This window comes from Falco punctatus, assembly GCF_963210335.1.
Source record: "Falco punctatus genome assembly, chromosome: 10".
NCBI classification, from domain to species: Eukaryota; Metazoa; Chordata; class Aves; order Falconiformes; family Falconidae; genus Falco; species Falco punctatus.
The window spans coordinates 15,025,489-15,044,555 of NC_137590.1; the positions used below are offsets into that span (position 1 = coordinate 15,025,489).

The following is a 19,067-nucleotide window of genomic DNA, read 5'->3' on the forward strand; positions in this document are numbered from 1 at the left end:
GTTTTCATCCTCTGTTGGAGGTGAAAACAAATTCAATGTCTTTTCTGTGCTGGCAGCATCCACCTGCACCAGAAATCTGCTCTGAGACGTGTATAAAATGGAAGCTCACTCCTTAACATACAGAGTACACAGATCAGAAGGGGGATGCTGGCATTTGAGATGGAATCACAGCCTAATTTATTCTGTACTTAATGGGGGGGACAGGGTATCTGATTCCAGGAAACAGCAGGGTTTGAACCACAACAAAAAACAGACAGGGCCACGTAAAATGCCAGCAGCATGCAGGAGGGCTGGATGGTGCTGCTGGAGTGGTGCATGCTCTGTCCCCCTGCAAAGGTCCCCCCACTCTGACTTCAGCACGAGGAGCCAGAGAAGTTGCCCTCAACTCCACAAGCATCCTGTCACATCTTATTTACGTCTGTAGCCTGCGAAGAGCTGCAGGAGTTACATTTGTGATTCTTCCCCATAAAAGTCAGGCTGAGCCTCCCAGCAGGCTCTTTCCCTTGCAACCAGTCAGCTCTGGAAAGCGCCAGCTCCCAGATGGAGCAGCACCTGCAGACACAGCTGGGGTGCTGGACACAGCGCAGGAGGGAGAGGTCCCGTTAAAGATGCAGCACCCTGGCAGCAGGATGCTCCCGGCACATCACCCTCCCCAGGGCCACCCAGCTCCCTGCCCAGCGCTTCCCAAGAAAGCCCCAATTTTGGAGCAGAATCTGATCGCTCTGTTCCATTCTCTGGGTTAAACTTTAGGAGGCACCAGAGGGCAGCTGAAAGCGGGTGGGAACCTTCATCACAGCCTAGGAAGGGGGGAAAAAAGCCCCAGATAAAACCAAAACAATAAAACGAATGCCACACCATTACCTCTAAAGCTCATCGCAGTCCCTAGGGAAGCGCCTGGCTGCTTCACCCGCAGCAGGGATATTTAGCGGGGGGGCAGCGTGCCCCGCTCACAGCCCCCCCCCCCCCAGCCACCCTGGGACGCTGCCTGCGTGTCCTACCTGACGATCACATACATGACGGAGCAGTTGCCCACCAGCCCCACAATGCACACAATGGAGTAGACAACCACGATGGTGATCTTGATGCTGAGCGGCAGGAAGCTGTCCCCCGTGCCGTTGTTGAACCAGTTACTGGGGAGAAAGCTCAGGTTCAGCATGGAGGAGTCATTCAGCAGCTTTCTCAGGTCAGGGTCTTCCAAAATATGGGCAGGGAAGAGCGGGTCCATCCTGAAGCACCAGCCTGTGCCAAGGACCTGGGGCACCAAAGAGACAGGTTTAAGATCTGCTGATCAAATAGGTGGTGTGGGACCGCAGCAAGGCATGTGCACGAGAAACGCTGGGGGAGAAGGATGATTTATTGCCAGGGAGAGCACAGCCTCCCCCCCAGACATCCCCCAAGAGCATTTCGATGGGATGCAGCCCCGAGAGCTTGGTGGATCCCGAGCAGCGGGTGACCTCACGCCTGTCGCCACCCCACTGCACACCGCCAGCCCCCCCAGCGCCGGGGCTCCCACCCGCCTCTCCAAGCCCAGACCCCGCCAGATATCCTCCAAAACCCGCGGCAGCCTCCCACCAGGGCTGGGGGCTCGTCCTGCCGCTGGAGCAGACCCCCTCCCCGTGGCCCCTACCCAGGTAAAACGGCAGGAAAAGCCCAAAGTTGGGAATAATCCCCCGCTGGTTGCTTACCTGCGGCGGGGGTCTCCCCTCTGGCAGGGGTCCTGCCCCGCGGCCGGGCACCCCGGGCCGGGGGGGTGGGGGTGGGGGGACGGGCAAAGCCGGGCTGCGGGCACGGCCGGGGGCTCCGGTCCGGCGGCGGCCGGTGGAGCGGGGCGGGGGGCTGCTCCGCACGAGCAGGGATGCTGCCAGCGCGGGGGGCTGCACCTCGGAGCCCACGTTTTTAACGAAAAGGGAGGGATGGGGGAGAGGGAGGGAAGGAGGGAGGGAAGGAGGGAGGACGGCGGCTGGGCAGAGCCAGCCCCGGCTGCCTGGCTTCTCCCACTGCGTAATTGAAAAGCCGGGGGTGGGGGGAGAAGAAGGAGGAGGAAAAAAAAATTAAATAAATAACCAAACGGAAAGCGAGCCCACGGGCAGCGCCCCCCCCCCCCCCCAACTCCGCCCGCCCCCCAACCCCGCGGCCCTCCCCGTCCCACTCCCGGAGCGGGGAGGGGGCTCACACCGCCCCAGCCCTGCCGCAGCCCCCCAGCCTACCTGGGGTGGGCTCCCACTGCTGGGGAGCAGGGATGGAGCGGGGCACTGGGAAGCAAATTCCTCCCTCCCCTGCAATTGTGCAACCTGAACGCCGTGCTAGCGCAGGAGAGGCAGGATGGGGGATTTGACCTAGAAACTGGCAAAAATACAAGGAGTACTGAGAACTAGGGGGAGAAAATTGTTATTATTTCATATTCTTGTAGTGGCATTCGCTAAAGGTCATTTTTGTAACCCAAGACATCCTGCACTTTGGATCACAGCAGCACATTTATCTCTGGAAGCTGCAGTGGAAAATTCATTACCTTCGGGTGGGGTGATGCACGCAGAGCCCACGGGTCCCTGACATTCCCAATCCCACCATGGGACATCGACTCTGAGAAACTCAGTGCCCAAGAGCCGCAGAGCGCATCACCCCCAAACAGGGTAAAAAGAGGTTTTGGGGGTCCGTACCCAGTTTGATACCAGATCAGGAGCACGTTGGCTGCCGAGAGCCACAGCCTCATGGTCCGGTGCCCCCGGCCGCCTATGGCACCTCCCTGAAGATGCCATTTCCCAGCAGTTGCGTTGGGGACATCAGCAGCCACACACAGAGGTCAGAACCAATTGGGGGCACATTGCTATTGCCCAGGAGGTGGAAAAACAGAAAGTGAGCTCTCAGGCAGCAAATACTCCTTCTCCAGAGCCCACAGAGAGCCCACCACAGCTTGGGCCCAGCAGACACACTCAGGGCTAGCCCTCCCTGCTCCAGCTCTGCTTAGATGGATGACAGGGATATTTAGCACAGAAGCTGCACCTTCTTTACAAGGAATGTAATGGCATGGTATGGTAATGCATGGTAATTTTCCTGAATGCTTCCATGAGCACAGGTCTCAGCTCTAACAGGGAACAAGAAAAAAAAAAAAAAAAGAAAAAAAAAAGAGCATGACCCAGAGGTACAGCCTTCTTGGTGCTTGAAGAAAGTGGTGTGGTTTTTTTTTTTTTTTGGACAGTCCATCAACGAGAGAGTGTGAAATAAATACTAGACTAGACATTACTTTAATTGTTAACGCATTGATTTTCAAAGGCTGAAGGAAGGACAGCAGTTAATCAGCATGAGACCGTCTGGCTGGACAGCCCAGGAGTCTACAGAAGAGTGTTTGCAAATTCAGCTTTGCTCCTCTCTGCTGGCTCCCACCCCAATAAATGCACTTAGCCCTTCACATACACATTTTATGTTAATTCAGTGCAGCAAATACAGCATGTTCACCTATTTATCTTGTTGCAGTGCTTGTTTTGACTTGACACAGCCCAGTGTTTTGGACTGCTGTGAAAGGGGATCAGGATTGGCACCTTGAGCTACTGACAGCCAAGGCATGTTCTGTCCTAGGACAAAAAACTGTTCCAAACACTTTCTTTCCCCATCCATCTAGCATCTTCACACTGTTCAGCCCTGTCCTCTTGCACAGGAAAAAGCCCAGGATGTTCATGCTGCCCCTTCAGTCCCAGTCCTGCTGTTTGACATCATTTCCCAGCAATCCTAATTCAACCATGAAGAGATCTGTCCTTCCAGAACATCTTATGGTATGTCATCTTCTGCTCTCCTCAGGACCCCTGGGGTGAAAGGAGGACAGCCAGCCATCTCAAGGGCAGGAGACTTGCCAGATTTCTTCCTCAGCAGAAGTCTTCCCTCTGCCCATTGGGGTCTATGCACCAAGGCCGAGAAGGAAAGCCACCAAAATTTTATCTGCGTGACCCAAAAGGACTTCTCAGCCTTTTCCCTGGGAAAAAAAAAACAAACAAACAAACAAACAAACAAACAAACAAAAAACCCCAACAAAAAATCCAACAAAAAACACATACCAAAACACCACAGCTCGGCTCTTCTGCTTGAAGGTTTCTATGCAGACAGCAAGGTAAAAGCCAAAAAAAGAACAAGCCAAAACATGCAACCATTCTTCCAGGTGATGATTGTCCAGAAAAGCACACGTGAAGGCAGCAGGTGACACACCAATAGATGCTGGATTTACAAGAAAATGGCCAGAGCATCAACATGCAAACCAAAAACATATTCGTGGTGCAAATATCCTTTTTTTTTCAACCCCATTTTCCATTCAGTATCCACAAAACAAGATTCAAACCAAAAACATACCAAAGTTTTCAATGAATTGGGTAACTACTTAGAATATCTATTAAAAAAATTAAAACTTGTCTGAAGATGAGCTTTGTGCTTATTTGGAGTTTGCAAATTTTCAGAGCCTTATGTTAGACAGAACCACAGCTGGAGCCCAAACAGGCTTGTTCTCCTCCCAGTTAGTGGATATACGTTGCCAGAGGCAGGACCCTGGGCTCTCCCCACATACCTATAGCACATTTATCTCCAGACTCCTGGAGCACCAGTACAGTCTATCCAGCTGTGGATAAACACACCTCATCTATTTCAAGCTAATCTAGTTCAAGCGTCAAAAATTACATCTACAGCTATTTCAAACAGGTTAACTTTACAGACACTGTTCCTAAATGTGGAGAATTTTTGCTGCTTTTGCAGAAAACAGCCCACAGCCACCTGCACTTCATAATAGCAACAGCCCACAGGGTTTTTTGCCTTTCAGGAGGTGAAGATGTCTGCATGTCAGAACTGTTTTGCCACCTTTAGCACAGTTTTCCAATCTGTTTAATCAAGGCCATCATGAGCAGAGAATTAATTTTGCAAGACGTGAAATCATTTCTTATGCAGGGAACAAGTGTCTGGGCTGGAGAAGAGAGGGAGGAAGGCTGGGGGGGGATGTGGAATGTGCTGGAAAGGCTGGAAAGCAAAGGTTCAAAAATGCAGCCACCACTCCTGGGATGATGGGCACCTGCCAACCACATGCCAAAGGCTAATTAGCTAAATTTGTACCACAGCCACTGGCAGCGGGCAATATTTGTTCTTTGGATATTAATGATCACACATTAATTTAGCAACCAAGAGCAGGCATACAGCCTCATTTCTCTCACCGCTGTCCACACCATAAACACCAAGAATATCTCTGGTTAATGCAGACATCCTCTGTCCATCAAAACCAATGGTGCTGGCAGTGCATTATGACTGGTGAACCTCTTCATTCAGGTATCCTAGCTCAAGCTGTTCAGTAGGAGGAGAAACAGATATGACATGCAGGTAGATTCATTATTTGCTGTTAAACATTTATGCAAAAAAGCACAAAAGGTCTTGTACCCCAATCAACGTCACGCTTTTCAATAGTCAGCTGTTGGCAGCTCAAACCGCCCCCCCGCCCCGATTCACTCCTCCAGCAAGAACTGCACCCTTGGAGCATTCCCTCTGGTTCCCCATTCCACCCTCCGTGTCACAAGTGCTCCTCTGAGCTCTCTGGTTTGGTTATGCATCTGTACCAGTGAAGGAAAGCCCAGCAGTGGCTCGGGCTAGCCATGGCCACCCCAAGGCCAGTGTTACCAACAAGCACTGGGAGGTCCTTGAGCGTTGCTGCTCTCTTCACTGGGTCAGGGCTGAGATGGGACACTGTGTCTGCAGCTGAGCAGGCAGAGCAGCACCAGATATGCTGCATCTTCCAGCAAACCATTAAACACCAGCCAGAGCAAGTATTGGGTTGGGTTGGAGGTGGGGGGAAGGAAGGAAAACTGCATTACAGGTACAGAAGTCACAGCAAGAGCTCTTTGCCAGAGCTGGAAAACCTGCAAAACAGACATGGAAAATGATGTCTAGGATGGTCAAGCCATGGAAGAGCATAGAGAAGTCACTGCTCAGCCCTGCACCAGCACCAGAAGAAAGGACAAGAGACGCTGGGTTCAGTGTATGGACACTGACGGCTTTACATGGTATCACAGACCTGTGGCCAGAGAAAGTGGCAGGAAGGAATAAATTAAAGGTCATAGCAAAATGAAAAAAAAATTGTCTTCTGAGCCCCAAAACCCACTTCCCCAGAGCCCTCTCTGCAGGGGCATTCAGTGGTGCTTCAGAGCAGTAACAAATCCTGTTCTTTCCATGATGTTATAAATATGTAACAACACAAGGCGAGATAGATTCCAGAAGTGGATTATCTGGCCTCCATTGCCGACAGACTTGTTCAAAGAATGAGAAATAACATCTCTTAAGAAGGGGGACATTGGCTTCTTCAATATTTGCAATAATACATATTCATTGTAGCTCCTGTAGCTGCTCTATCGGACTCCTTTTAGAGATGGCAGAAGTCTCCACAGACCCTTTTTTGCAGTGCTGAGCACAGAACAAAGAAAGAAAAATGGAATAACTGTTCACAGGAGCAAACAGGGGCCTGGAACAAACACACTCTGGGGGAAAAAAAAGATTCCTGCCAACTTCAGCTTGCATTGGGACACTACTTAAAACCCAGACCCACCGAAGGGAGCGGGGTTAGCAGGATGTCACAGGCCACGTCCCCACCTCTTTCAAAGTCCCTGTTTCCCTTCCATCATCATTGAACTTCCCAAGAAGAGCACATTAGAGACGGCAGGGTGATGGTGAGGGTCCAGTCCATATCACAGGTGACTGATCCCAGTACAACCCACCGGCTCGTGGAGCTAGCCATAAATATAAGCCCAGACACTTCCCACAGCCTTTAGCACAAGACAGCAGAGAAAGGCAGCAGAGCTCATCCATCCCCACATCCCTGAAAGGCAGCTCCACCTGCCTGCTCTTGATGCTTGCTGTGCCAGAGCCAAGGGGTCAGCACCTGCTTCCCTGTATCCTGAAACCCCAGCATCACTGCTGGCTGGGTACCTCCCTGCCCATTCCTGGGGCTTCAAGCAAGGAACTGATCCATAGAAACAGGCATATTAGACAATGAAACAATTTCCTGCAAGAGACAGCTGATCCCCAGGGGCACCTAGCTAACACAGCCAGAGTCAATTGATTCCTCTTTCTAAAATAGCAGGACAGTGAAATAAGTATAATTCACACCCATTTCAAGCACAAATCCAAAGGAAATCTCTTCTACTCATCTTTTTCCTTCCATTTGCTCTTCAGCTCCCAAAGCCATGGAGTAACCGTGCCAAGAAATACATCAGCACCCGCTACATTCCCTGGGAGCATGTGATGGGAGAAGAAAACCAATTAGCTCCCCAAACCGGAGCACAAGTTCACAGGAAGAGTTGCTTCAGTCCCATTCCACTTTCTCCCAAATTTCCATGACTTGCTCATGCCCTTCAGTAATATCCAAAGGACAGCAGCCTGGTCAGGGATCCTACACCCCCTTAAGCTACCAAGTCCACAATAAGGGGAATAACCAGCTGCAGTTAATGCCAGCAGCTGCCCACATTTTAAATAGTAGTGTGCAGTGGTGAGCCTGATCCTCACGACTTACAAATAATTAGAGTGGATCCTGCTTTCACCAAAAATTCATTTAGAGCAAAATCCCTCAAGCTCTAACAGGAAAAAAAAGAAAAAAAAAAAAACACGTGATGCTACCCACTTCACTGATATTTTATTGTTTGCCATCATTATTTGCAATTTTCCAGGGACTGATCATTTCAGAAGATTGTAGATGAGACCATTAACAACCCTCTCTGCAACATTAAATTCTTTTTTATTTAATAAGTATAAGTAATAAGTATAATAAGAGTCCTATTCCTCTTTGCATTTCAAGCCTATCTACCTTAAAGCCAGCAAATCCCTCCACTCTTACAAGACAGGAACCCAACCTCCCCTTCCTATCCCCTCACCCAGGACACTTTTTTTCCTCCATTCTGGCAGTGGGCACCCAGCGCTTACTGTCTGGGCATCCCCACAGCTCAGATGCTGAGAGGAAGGGTCTCTGATTTAGGGAAAAGCAATGTCGGTTGCAGGATTTACACAGGTAACTCCATAAGAGAGGCAGATGATGAATTCAGGTCCTCCAGGCTCCAACCCAGCACTTTAACCTCTTACCCTCAAGGAGGAAAACATCTCTGTGCTTAGTGATTTTCACAGAAGTCTTTCAAAGTAAGGATCTGCTTATCACCTCTGTGCTGCAGTCATTTTACATAGCGAACAGCTTTGAGAGCAACAAATTCACTGCAGAAAAAGTCTAGCACAGAGATAGTCAGCGTCCATTTGCTATTTGCTTCCCTCTGAGCTTGCTTTCCCCAAAGAGATGTCACTCGAGATCTTGCTGTTATTTGGATCAATAGCAGCTGATGGCTGATAAACTGCCCAAAAGCAAGCTGTTTTCACAGTTTTAACCCACCTAAACACAGTCTCAGAAGCCTTCTCTTGTTCCAGTTTCTAGCAAGGGGAGACAATAGATGTTGACTGAACATTTCAAGCAACCGTAGAGGGAAATATATTCCCATCAGTTTTTCAAAGGCTTGAATACCTACCATGAAAAACCTCCAGTCTTTAACAAATCCGTAGCTAGGAAGAACCATCAGCTAGGTAGAGGGTATGTATGTAAATAATATGCAACAAGCAGCAGATATGTAATGCCTCCTCACATATGCTATTTATGCAGCTGTCATGCTCGTTCTGAAGATGTCATGCAAAGAGCCATGCCAACAGCATACACTCCAGCTCCCCATAATTTTATGTGGAATTGAGAGTCAACTGCCCTGCTGGGATAAGCTGGTTCCAGCAAAGCTGTGCTGCTTCACAAGAGCCAAAAACTAGGGCCTGCAGGTTTGACAGAATAGGAAAACACCCCTAAGCATGTGTCACAGAGATGCCAATGACTGTGCCTAACCATGCCTGCCCACAGGCACTCATGCACCGAGCATGCAGAGGTGCTCCAGTAACCACGAGAGGGGCTGTCCAGCACCCTGGGATGCTCAGCTCTCACGCCCAGGTAGGCAAATTGTACCATTCCCCTACAAAATTAATATTTAACCTCCAGCAAGAACCTCTCCTGCCTTTCTGCAAGCCAAAGCCTTACCCAAGAAGCTGCTCAGCCCCCACCAGAGCTGATCTGGCCCCACACACCTCTCACCCTTCACAGTACCAAGCCCCCAGCCCCACAGCCCTTTAACTCACCCACCCAACCTGCATCACCTGCACTCATCACAGGATGAAATCGCATCACCTGGGGCTGACCCTCTCAACGGGCCCTTCCAGCCTCCGCAAAGCTTGTCACACAAGTGACGCAGCAGCTTGGGAACTGGGAGAGGTTTTCAGACCTGGTCCAGCAAAAGCACCGATGCTGGGACTGAACGTGTGTGACTGAGCTAGACTGCTGGATGTGAAAGACTGTGTGAAAAGACCCCGAGAAACACAGACCCTACTACAATTTCCTCTTCTGAACTTGAAAACTTCAGCGAAAGGTCTTCAAGAAATAGATATCCTACCACCATTTTCACTACCAGGCTCTCAGAAACACAAAAGGAACAAATCTGGGGCTGGTTTAAGTGTTTTCCAACCAGGAGGCATAAAGCTTCTCAGAGGTCTTCTTGTGACGGGGCAGCCCTCAGCGCAGCATTGCCCGGCATCCAGTTTGCAGTGGTTGACTCGAGGGCTGGGATGAGGCGCAAATGAGAGCTGGGCACAGCCATGGAGCTGGGACATTATGGGTGGCATGGGAATACCTTGCTTCTGGCATTAACGAGCAAGGTCCTCCACACAGATGTCCAACACTGGGCTCCCAGCATCCTTGCAAAGAGATCTGGACACTTTGGGGTGGATGTAGGGACCCAGCTCCCAACTCAAAGGGAATTGGGAACCCCAACTGAAACCCCTCGGTGTGTGTCTGCATTACCCTGGGTCAGGACTCACGGCTCGGGTCCCTGGTGCAGCTCCTTCCATGCTTTCATGGGCAGCCCACACAGAACGAGCATCTGCAGGACCAAGGGAATGCCAGCGCTGAGCACGAACAAGCCTAGATGTGTTGGCAGAGCTGGTTAACCACCAGGTTAGGGATTTGAGAGACATGGCTGTGCAGAAGGGAGAGGAAGGCAAGGTCCCTGCCTGCGCTCGCGGGTGATTTCTTTGACAGAGGGGCAGGGATGAGGGACAGCTCTGCCCCGATCAGATCTGTGCGTGAGTGTGCTGGGCTGCAGGTTAGCACTGGAGGAGGGACGAGAGGCAGCAGAAGGGATGAGAACAGTGCTCTGGAATTGTTCCTGGCAGTGGGAAGGGATGGACGAGCCCCTGGCATTGCACCCAGCTCTTGGGCATCAGCCATTTCACACCTTACTCTGCTCCCCAGTGCTGTCCCCTGATTCCCCTTTGGCTCAGCCCAAGGAGCAGCAAGCCGTTGAAGAAGATGCTGGAGGTGCCGAAGATGTGCCTAGTCAGAGCAAGGCAGCCGCAGAGAGGAGTTATAGCACATGCTTCTCAGAGGGGAAGAGACTGAGACCTTCCTGAGGAGTGACCCACTGCAGAGATGGTTGGATCTGTCACTAACCATCGCCTGTCTCAAAAGCCACCCCAGGTGTTTGGTGGGGTACAGATGCACTTTGGCACCTCATCCCCTCCTTCAGACAGAGGGAGATGCTTCAGCCAGGCCTGTCCCCAGCTCAGTCCCAGTTTCTGAACCTCTCATTAATTCCCCTAAATTGCCCTCAAGACCATTTTGCTTCATATCTTCTGCTTTTTCCAAACTTGCACCCTCCATCACCTTCACTGAGGCAGTGTTGGGTTGACTCTGTCTCCCAGAGCAGCGTGAGCTCAGTGCCGGAGGCAGGATCTGCCAGCTACACTAATCACAGAAATAAGGATTGACTTTTTACACCATGCTTCTCCTGCAGAAACCCAGACAGTGCTGCAAACTCTGCAAACTCATTTACGAGATGGATGGAGTGGCAGAGATACCAGGAGCCTGGGGCTATAACGCAGGAGGTGAGAGTAAAGGAGCATCCCAGAGGTAAAAATGTCTCAGCCTTGAGAAGTGCTGTTGCCATGCCAGAGGAGCTGCAGTCATGAGAGTTATCCAAATCGAGGGCACCCTCATTTGAAAGCACCATCCCACCAGGGAGCCGGACGGACAACAGCACCCACCCCCAATGGCTTTCCCACCCACCCCCTCACCAGCGCCAGCACCAGCACAGCCCTGAGGATCCCCAGTGCCTGTTTATCACATCCCCTGCTCAGTTCACATCACAGCTTTTCAAGGCATTTTTATTTGCTCTGCTCGAAATGGTCCATCTCTAATACAAACCTGATCAGATTTCCCCTGGAAACCATCCCAGACTGCTGAGAAGTGCTGATAGCATCCTCAAGTGCTAAAGCTTTCTGAGACCACGGACATGCCCAGATACCATGTGGCTCAGCTCTCAGCAACATCAAAGGGTGGAACAGCTGTGACACATGAAACTGGGAAATTTCACATGTTTTTGTGAAATCTCACTGTTAATTTGGGGGGTTTTGCACTACCTAGAAGTGTCTAAGATTCTGTCCACTAAGGGAGGTTTTCTAATCATTCAGCATACTGAGTAGGAGAGGAAACCTCTTCTCTCCCCAGGTCTTATCTCACCATCTGAGCACCAAATCTCCACATTTTGAACCGGTAAAGTAGGGTCACGGCTGCCTTGGAGAATGCAGAAACAGTCTTAGACAGCTAATTCCTCTGGGATCTCACTGAATTTATTTCTGAGGAAACTTTGGGAGGCCTTTGCCACATGTCTTTTATATTTGATTATTATTATATATGTTGAAGGCTTCCAGCTACTACTCCTTATGTGTGATCGAAGCTTTCTACTTCTAACATCATAAAAATGCTGCACAGGTCAGGGACAATCCCGGGAACAATTTTTCCTCCCTGCCCTGACACCCTCTGTCTCATGACTTCTGGATCAGTCAACACGTGCTGCCTGACTTACACTGCGTGTTCACATACCAGTATTTCCCCAAGACTGGCTGTTCCAGAAAGATGTTCCTACAAATTCTTCCCACGGTTTCCCCGTGGCTGAGGTTTGATGCAGATGGATTAGGTCCCCATTCTGCACTGAGGGTCAATCCAGGTGAGAAGACAGACTTGAGAGAAAAAAAACTCTCCAGAGTTTTCAAGAACTCTGAAATAATACAAAAAAAATCTAAAAATGATAAAGCTCAATTGAGATCTTATCTTTGTATGAGATTCACCCTACAAGCAGGAGCATCATCTCATGCAATCAATTGGTTTCATTAAAATCTGAATCAGGGCTGAAGAAAGGGAAAAAGAAAGGGAATGGCATTTTTAATATTGCTTCTGGAGCTCAGGGGCAATTCCACTTTTGGAGGTTTGGATTTGTGCTTTTCTGCAGACGTTGATCTGTCAGACAAGATGGGTTAAATTTTACAATATATTTGGAGTTGCTTTTACTAACTTTAAACTCGATACTAAAGCTGTTCAGTGCCACAGTCACCAAGGGTGGTTGTTAAATTTTGCCCGAGGATGCCTTTTATTGCCTCCTCATTGTGAACCTCAGAGTACAACAGTAAAATTTAAATGATTTAACAAGCCTGCCTTATTACTGTCCTCCTTGCCCTTGTTTTCTTCATTTAAGTCTTTGAGTAGTGAGCCATTACACAGCAGTGACCACATCCCAATAAAAATCTCAAAGCCTGCAGAATGGGCCAGTCTACACCTCCCGCCCAGCACCTCTGAGCTCTTTCATAGGTTTGCAAATCCCATTGGAACCAGCAGGTGATGCTGAAGCAGAAAGCATGGGACTTCATTCTGCCTTCTATTAGGCTTTTATTTTCCTTCCATAAAATTCCAAAGTGAGAAAAATACTGTGATCTCGGTGGGGGATTTAGAAAGTGTAGGATATAAATGATGACATGTAGCATATGGCTTTGTTCTCACTGTCTAGTCAGCTCCTCAATCCCAGCGAATACACAGTGGCTTCTTCACACCTAGGATGGCGCAGGGAACACCTGGAAGAAAAGGAGAACTTTTCTCTAGTGGAAGGTTAGCAGGGTCTAAGCTTTCCTTGAGCTGACCTCGCAGCACTTGCAAAGCCCCAAAGCTGCACTTTCCTAACCTTGCTTTGGCATTCCCAGTGTGCGACAGACACCACGTGTCCCCTTGCAAGGTTGCAGGTGTCGGAGAGAACACTGCAGGGAGCAGCGGTGTTGGGAGAGGAGGATCGTGCTCAGCATCCCACCAGCTGCTAGGGCGCTCCTCTGCAAACACAGGGTGGCACAGCATGTGACCCCCTCTAAAGCAAGAAGAGATGCTTTTTTCCTCTGCAAGACATGCATCAGCAGCAGTTTAGGAGAGTCACACTGATTTGCAAGTCTACCTGGCATATCATCTTGATGGTCTTCTCTTGAGGCTTCACCATTGCAAGGGTTAGCAGAGCTGCAGATGCTCTGGGTTGATTCTGACTTCTAGTGCTCAAGTTAATTCTGCATCTAAATGTTTCAGCTGAGATCTCTGCCTGTGAGAGAGATCATGTTTATTAGACAAACCAAAGAAATGGGTACGTCATCACTACACATCAGCAGAATCCCTCACTGTTGCCAACGTTCCCTGAGAGACATAAACGCTCCACCGTCCTTCTCCAGCATCCCACCACTGAGGGGGAGCCTGGATACCTGAACAAGCCCCTGCTTACCTCCCATCTCCAGCCAGCTAGGGCACACAGCTGGTCAGTCCTGGCACCATCCAGACGTGCAGCCACCCCCTCATCCTCCCCATTTCCATGGCAGTTGATACCCACCAGCTGCCACCAAGGGCAGGCACAGACGATGCAGGGGCATCCTCACCCTGTGAACATTCACTCCTACAACTGGGGCAGAACCCATCCCAATGCCTTACTTGTCATTCACCTTCTGTCACTGTCATCCCTGATGTGCAAAGCAGGATCACATGGACCAAATGGCTTTTGCCTTCTCTGCTTGGTCTGCTGATGTACCCCCAGGAGGGATAACTTGGTTTATTCCCCTGACCATTCCTTGGCTTTTCACTCAAGCATGCGATGTGTGCCAATTTCATTCAGACAAAATCTAAAAATCAAATCAGTACTTTTACCAGAAACATTAAGCTGCGGAGAAGAGACACTTGATAGGCAGCCTCCGCTCCAGGGGATGGGAAATGCAAAAGATCTTCCTGACAGGCAATGACACTTACAAGTGTTGCCAAACTTCAGTAGCTGAAGGGGAAACAATAATCTTCATTACTTCAAGGGAAGAGTTTGACACCTTCAGTCCTGCCCCACTCACCGTGGGGACCAAAACTCAAACATCCAGGAGAGCATGGAAGTGGCCACCAGCAAACTGACCAGTGGCTCCACAACACCCCAGTTTCTCTGTACTATATTTACAATGCTGTGTGTAAATTGGGAACGGGGGGCTGCAACACATCGATCCGAGCATGCTAAGATTGTGCACGCCAGTGGGCATGCAGAGGGTATATGCACACGTTTTCACCCCGTCCTGCTGGATCTGATGGATTTGCACAGGGGATTTTCAAGTACCTGCATCCCTCATTGCTTTGCCTCCATACATCCTCTTGTAAGGAAGTTCACTACTGTACCCTGTTGCCTTCCACATCAAACTAACCGTAAAATCTGGTAGTTTGAGTCTGGGAGTCTGTAGGATACCTTTATTTCCAGCATGGAAATGTACTGGGCTTAAAAGTTTTGCTTGATGAGTATTTTTCTAAAAAGGTTTTAGTTCCTTTTACTTTCCTTCCCCTGAGGATTTAGCTCAGTTGATAGGCAGTCATTGCCCTGAAAGCACATGCAACACGAGGAGCCAAACAGAACAAAGACCACAAGTTCAAAGCAAACTTCCATACCCCCTTTTAATTTCTAGCTCAATCTGAGATGAATTTCATCCAAATTGTCAAGCAATTTCACTCAACCTTGCACAGCATTTTTTCCCAGAAAGAAATGACGACACTAACATAGTCTTGAGAGCTCCAGCTGAAGAGCCAAACCCTGGGTAAGAGACACAGTGACCTTGATGGAAAATAAATAAATGTGAAACAGAAATGCTCAGAATCCTCCATGGCATCCCCCCATGACATCGGCTACCTCGTTGTGGAAAATGTCACCTCTGGCAACCAGATGGCGTGACCGAAAATTAATTTCTAGGAAAAAAGGAAGAAACAAAGAAAAATGTTTGCTTTCGTTCTAAGAAATGTACAGATGCAGCTGCTGCCCTCAAGGAGAGTGTTGAAAAATCGTTTCCTAGTGAGCTGGAGGGCTATTGGGTTTTTTGCTCCTTGGCAAGACACAGCAAAACCTACGGAGGGACCCGAACGAGGCACCGGAGCCCTCCGGAGCTGGAGGAGAGCTCTGCTCTTCTGGCCCTTGAGCAGCAGGGCTGGCAGCTGCCTGCTCTCGGAGCGTGCCCGTGCCCATGCAATGCAGCCAAGGTCTCTCCAGAGCCAGCCGTGAATTCCTGAGTGCTGGAACTGTTTATGGCAGCTGCAGAAGCCGGCAGTAAACACGTGCTGCTATAAACCTGAGCCCTGCTGGCACTGCCATAAACACGCACAGCAGTGACTTCAGCTTCTTCCCCCTGCAAGCTGACATTCATCCACCTTCTCTAACCTGTTTGTAGTCCACCATTTGCTTTGGGCATCATTTGCCAGCACCACCTTCTTCCTCCCACCCCAAAATGACAACAGGGACCTTTTCATCCTCAGCAATCCCCTTGCCACTGCTGAGCCTACGCACTGGTGCAAGCACCAGCCAGCTCTCTGCTTCCTCGCAGCCCTAGGCCATGGGGTATATTTTAAAAGCAGAGGAAAGCCTTCAGGAAGTCATTTAGGAAATGAGGTTTCTCAGTTCCCAGGTCCTCCTCAGGCTGTGGATCAGTGCCAGAAGCAGCCAGTGTCCTCCTGGCTCCGAGCAGCATCTTCAGAAGGGTGCAGCTCTCTGGAGATACCAAATGAAGCCCATTCCCTGCTGCAGCAGACCTTCATGTCTGGGAGGAAACACAAGCAGTTGTACAACCCTGTAGGAAAAGCAAAAGCCCCAGGAGCACCAAGGTTCAGAGAAGCCCCTGCATGTACATCGGTAACACCAGCCACATGCAGCTGCCAGCCCTCTCGCTGGGTCAGGCTCGCTTGGGCACCCCTAAGCCTGCAGGAAGAAGCTGGCTTGGCCCAAACCTTGGAGCTCCCCTGAAATTTTGCAAAGGCGCAACCCAACACCACCCAGTGCCTTTGCATGGGCCACAAAGGAGCAAGCAAGGAGCAGTTCCCCACCCACACTGTCTCAGAGCCAGCTGGGGACCTTGGGATGTACCCACTGATGGCTCTGGCCCCATCCAGCAACTCTGACTTGCTGCCCTGGGAGCTCCCTTACCCTTGGAGGTGAGCAGGACTGTTGTACTGACTTACCTGGGATTCTACCGAGGGATTCAGGCAGAGATGAAGATGCCCGAGATGATTCCTCCTGGGGTCACGCATTACATGCTGCCCTGCTGAGGGACATCTCTGAGCTTTTCCCAACCAGCTGAGCAGCTGCTGCTCTCAGTTTGCTATCCAACCCCTCAAGGGCATCATGCGCTTGAAATGTGCTACATGTCTTTTTTTCCTGGTTAACTCCTGGGTTTGTCTTTTATGTGTAAAGTGAATCGCACTCAGCTCTGAATCATAGACTCACGTTCTCTTTTCCAAACCCCTGTCTCTCAGCGAGGCCAGAGCACATGTCTCAAGGTTGTTCTTCAGATCATGCATTTATGTGGCTTTGGGCTGAATATTTAGATGGGCTTTTTGGAGGATTTCATCCTTATGTGTTAAGATGTAGCTGCATAAATACCGCTCCTAATTTTTATTTTTTTAATGTGAAAACATTAATGTCTGAGGACAGCTGCTGTCCTTATGACTGACCCATTTTGAGACTGCAGCTGTATTTTTCTGGCCTGTCTCCTTTTTGCCTCCTCGTGCAGTATTTGTTTCCTGAGAGAAAACAACAGATCAATTTTGCTTCATTGTGTTTACTACACATATTAAGAGATTTCTTACAAAATTCACTGCACTGTTCCACCCTGTTAATCTGAGAAGTTGTAGGAACTTGAAGCGTCATTAGATCCTTGACAGGAATAATTTTTGCCTACAATTTACCATCCCTGCTTAGAGAAAAGCCTCAAATCAAAGGCAGATGAGCTGCCCTGGAGCTTGTTAGCCAGAGGAGGCTATGCTCTTTGTGCAGATCACCAAGGACTTCCGCAACCTCCTGATGTTTTGCGAAAGAAACCTCCACCCCCGAGCTCTGCTACAGGATAGTCCTCCCTCTGCTGCCCACACTTTGCTCCCAAACCATCTTTCCCCAGCTCATCTGCAGCAGCTTTTTTTCAACACCGAAATCCCGATGGAAAAAAAAACTTCCCTTTGCATCATGATATCCATTTAACTCCACGTTTTACATAAAAGCTTCCCAAACCCAACTGAATACGAGCATGTCCAATACCACCGATGAACATAATGGCTCATACTTGGCCATGGATTCCTCAGGCTCTCCCACTCCTCTCCCTTCCATTGCAGAGCCCCGGGCACAACGTGCTGTTTGGTTTATGCCTCTGCAGCCTCCACCACGGTGTGGCCTGCAACTGGTCCCCTGGGTGCTGCCGCCGTACAGCCAGTGCTGGGAGCTGTATCCCACCACCTGGGCTTCAACCACCACTTCACCCCTCTGATGCCTGTAATGAGGGGAAACAGCTTGAAAACATGATGGTTTATATTTTTTTCTACTTGGCCAGAGAAATTCACTAAAAGTTTCCCTTTACTTTGCAGTATGTTCTTAAGAGAGAGCACTTAGACATCGAAAACATTGGCTACCATGGACCAAAATCTCTCTTCTTTGTCCCCTTGGAAGAAATGACCTTAAAAGACTTGTTCATCAATTCACCCCTAAAATCACCAGGCCACTGCCAAAACAGCATTTAACCTGAGATCATGTCTTACATGTGAAACCAGAAGGAAGATAAACCAAACCACTTTTTTATGTTACACTAGAACTGTCTTTAACTTGAGAAACTAATTAAAACCCATGGAAGTCCACAGAAATGTCCCAAGTATTCCCTTGCACACCCAGAGGGGTCGATGCCTGCAATCCCAGTCCTGGCTGCACCTGGAGCAGGTTACGTCACCTTCCTCCCTGTATCTCTCTCTCCCCATCTTTACAGCTGGGATGAGAAAGGCTTCTCAACCCTCCAGGGACAGTGCAAAAAAATTCAGAAAAGGTCTTTGATAGTCAGCCAAGGAGCGCCGGCCAAGAGGCACACCTGTTCATTGCTGCTGCTCTGGCTTGTGTGCCAGGAGCAGCCTTTGGCAGGTGACTGGGATGCTCCCTGGGGCCAACCCCAGCCCCATGGGAAAGGTCTGCTCTGGGGACCGAGCACTTCCAGGGTGGCAGGAGCCTCTCTCAGCCACCCACGTAACCCACTGCTCCCAGCAGGAATGACTCAACAAGCAAGACCCAAGTGACAGCATTTGTGTCCAATGGATGCGAAGGAGACGCATTACTCATCCTGGGAGCTGGCGGTACTGGGGGATCGTGCCCCGAGGGCAGCAGTCACCTAGCAACTCCGGGAGGCTCTGCCTGCGCTCATCGGCTCTCCTGGTGCATCTTTCACAGCAGCAGTGTGTCCTTTCAAGTGAATGGTAGAAACGAAGCGCAAACACAAGAATGAATAGCTTGGGTCCTGTTTGGGGGTGAATTTGTGTTTCTCCTTGGGTTTCATGGCTTACTTCTGAGTTATTGCTACTAGCCAGGGTAATGCTGGGAAGAAGAGCGAGGTTTGGGCAGCATCGCACCCTGCTTCCAATGGTCCACAGTCGGGAGCAGCCCTTCAGCAGGCAGAACCGCCCAGGGAGGGACGGCTCTGAGCCAGGACTGAGCCTGCCTTGGCAGGGTCAAAGCGACCCTGCGCAGAAGAACTGCAGGTTTGGTTAATCGTGGGCACGCACGAGGGGAGCCCTGCAAGGACCATCAGCAGGGCTGGGGGAGAGGGGGCACTGACCCCTGCAGCAAAGCCCAGCGTGCCCAGCAGAGCCTGGCTGA

The 19,067-nt window shown here is 49.9% G+C and overlaps 1 protein-coding gene across 12 annotated transcripts in view; it reads right to left on the bottom strand.

The window, feature by feature from the left end:
• Nucleotides 1-19,067, bottom strand: part of OPRL1 (opioid related nociceptin receptor 1) — a 103,068-nt gene that overhangs the window by 18,915 nt on the left and 65,086 nt on the right. For 2 of the 12 annotated variants that reach the window (XM_080405191.1, XM_080405189.1), the window contains 2 exons: nucleotides 13,350-14,201; nucleotides 999-13,265 (listed from right to left, as the gene is read on the bottom strand). The exons of 1 other annotated variant lie outside the window; for it this stretch is intronic. In XM_080405191.1, coding sequence (XP_080261317.1) covers nucleotides 999-1,225 — 227 coding nt within the window. In that variant the 5' untranslated portion in view covers nucleotides 1,226-13,265; nucleotides 13,350-14,201. Of the gene's footprint in view, nucleotides 1-998; nucleotides 13,266-13,349; nucleotides 14,202-19,067 lie in introns of those variants that run through there. 9 more of the 12 variants (XM_080405195.1, XM_080405194.1, XM_080405193.1 and 6 more) reach the window with 6 other exon arrangements.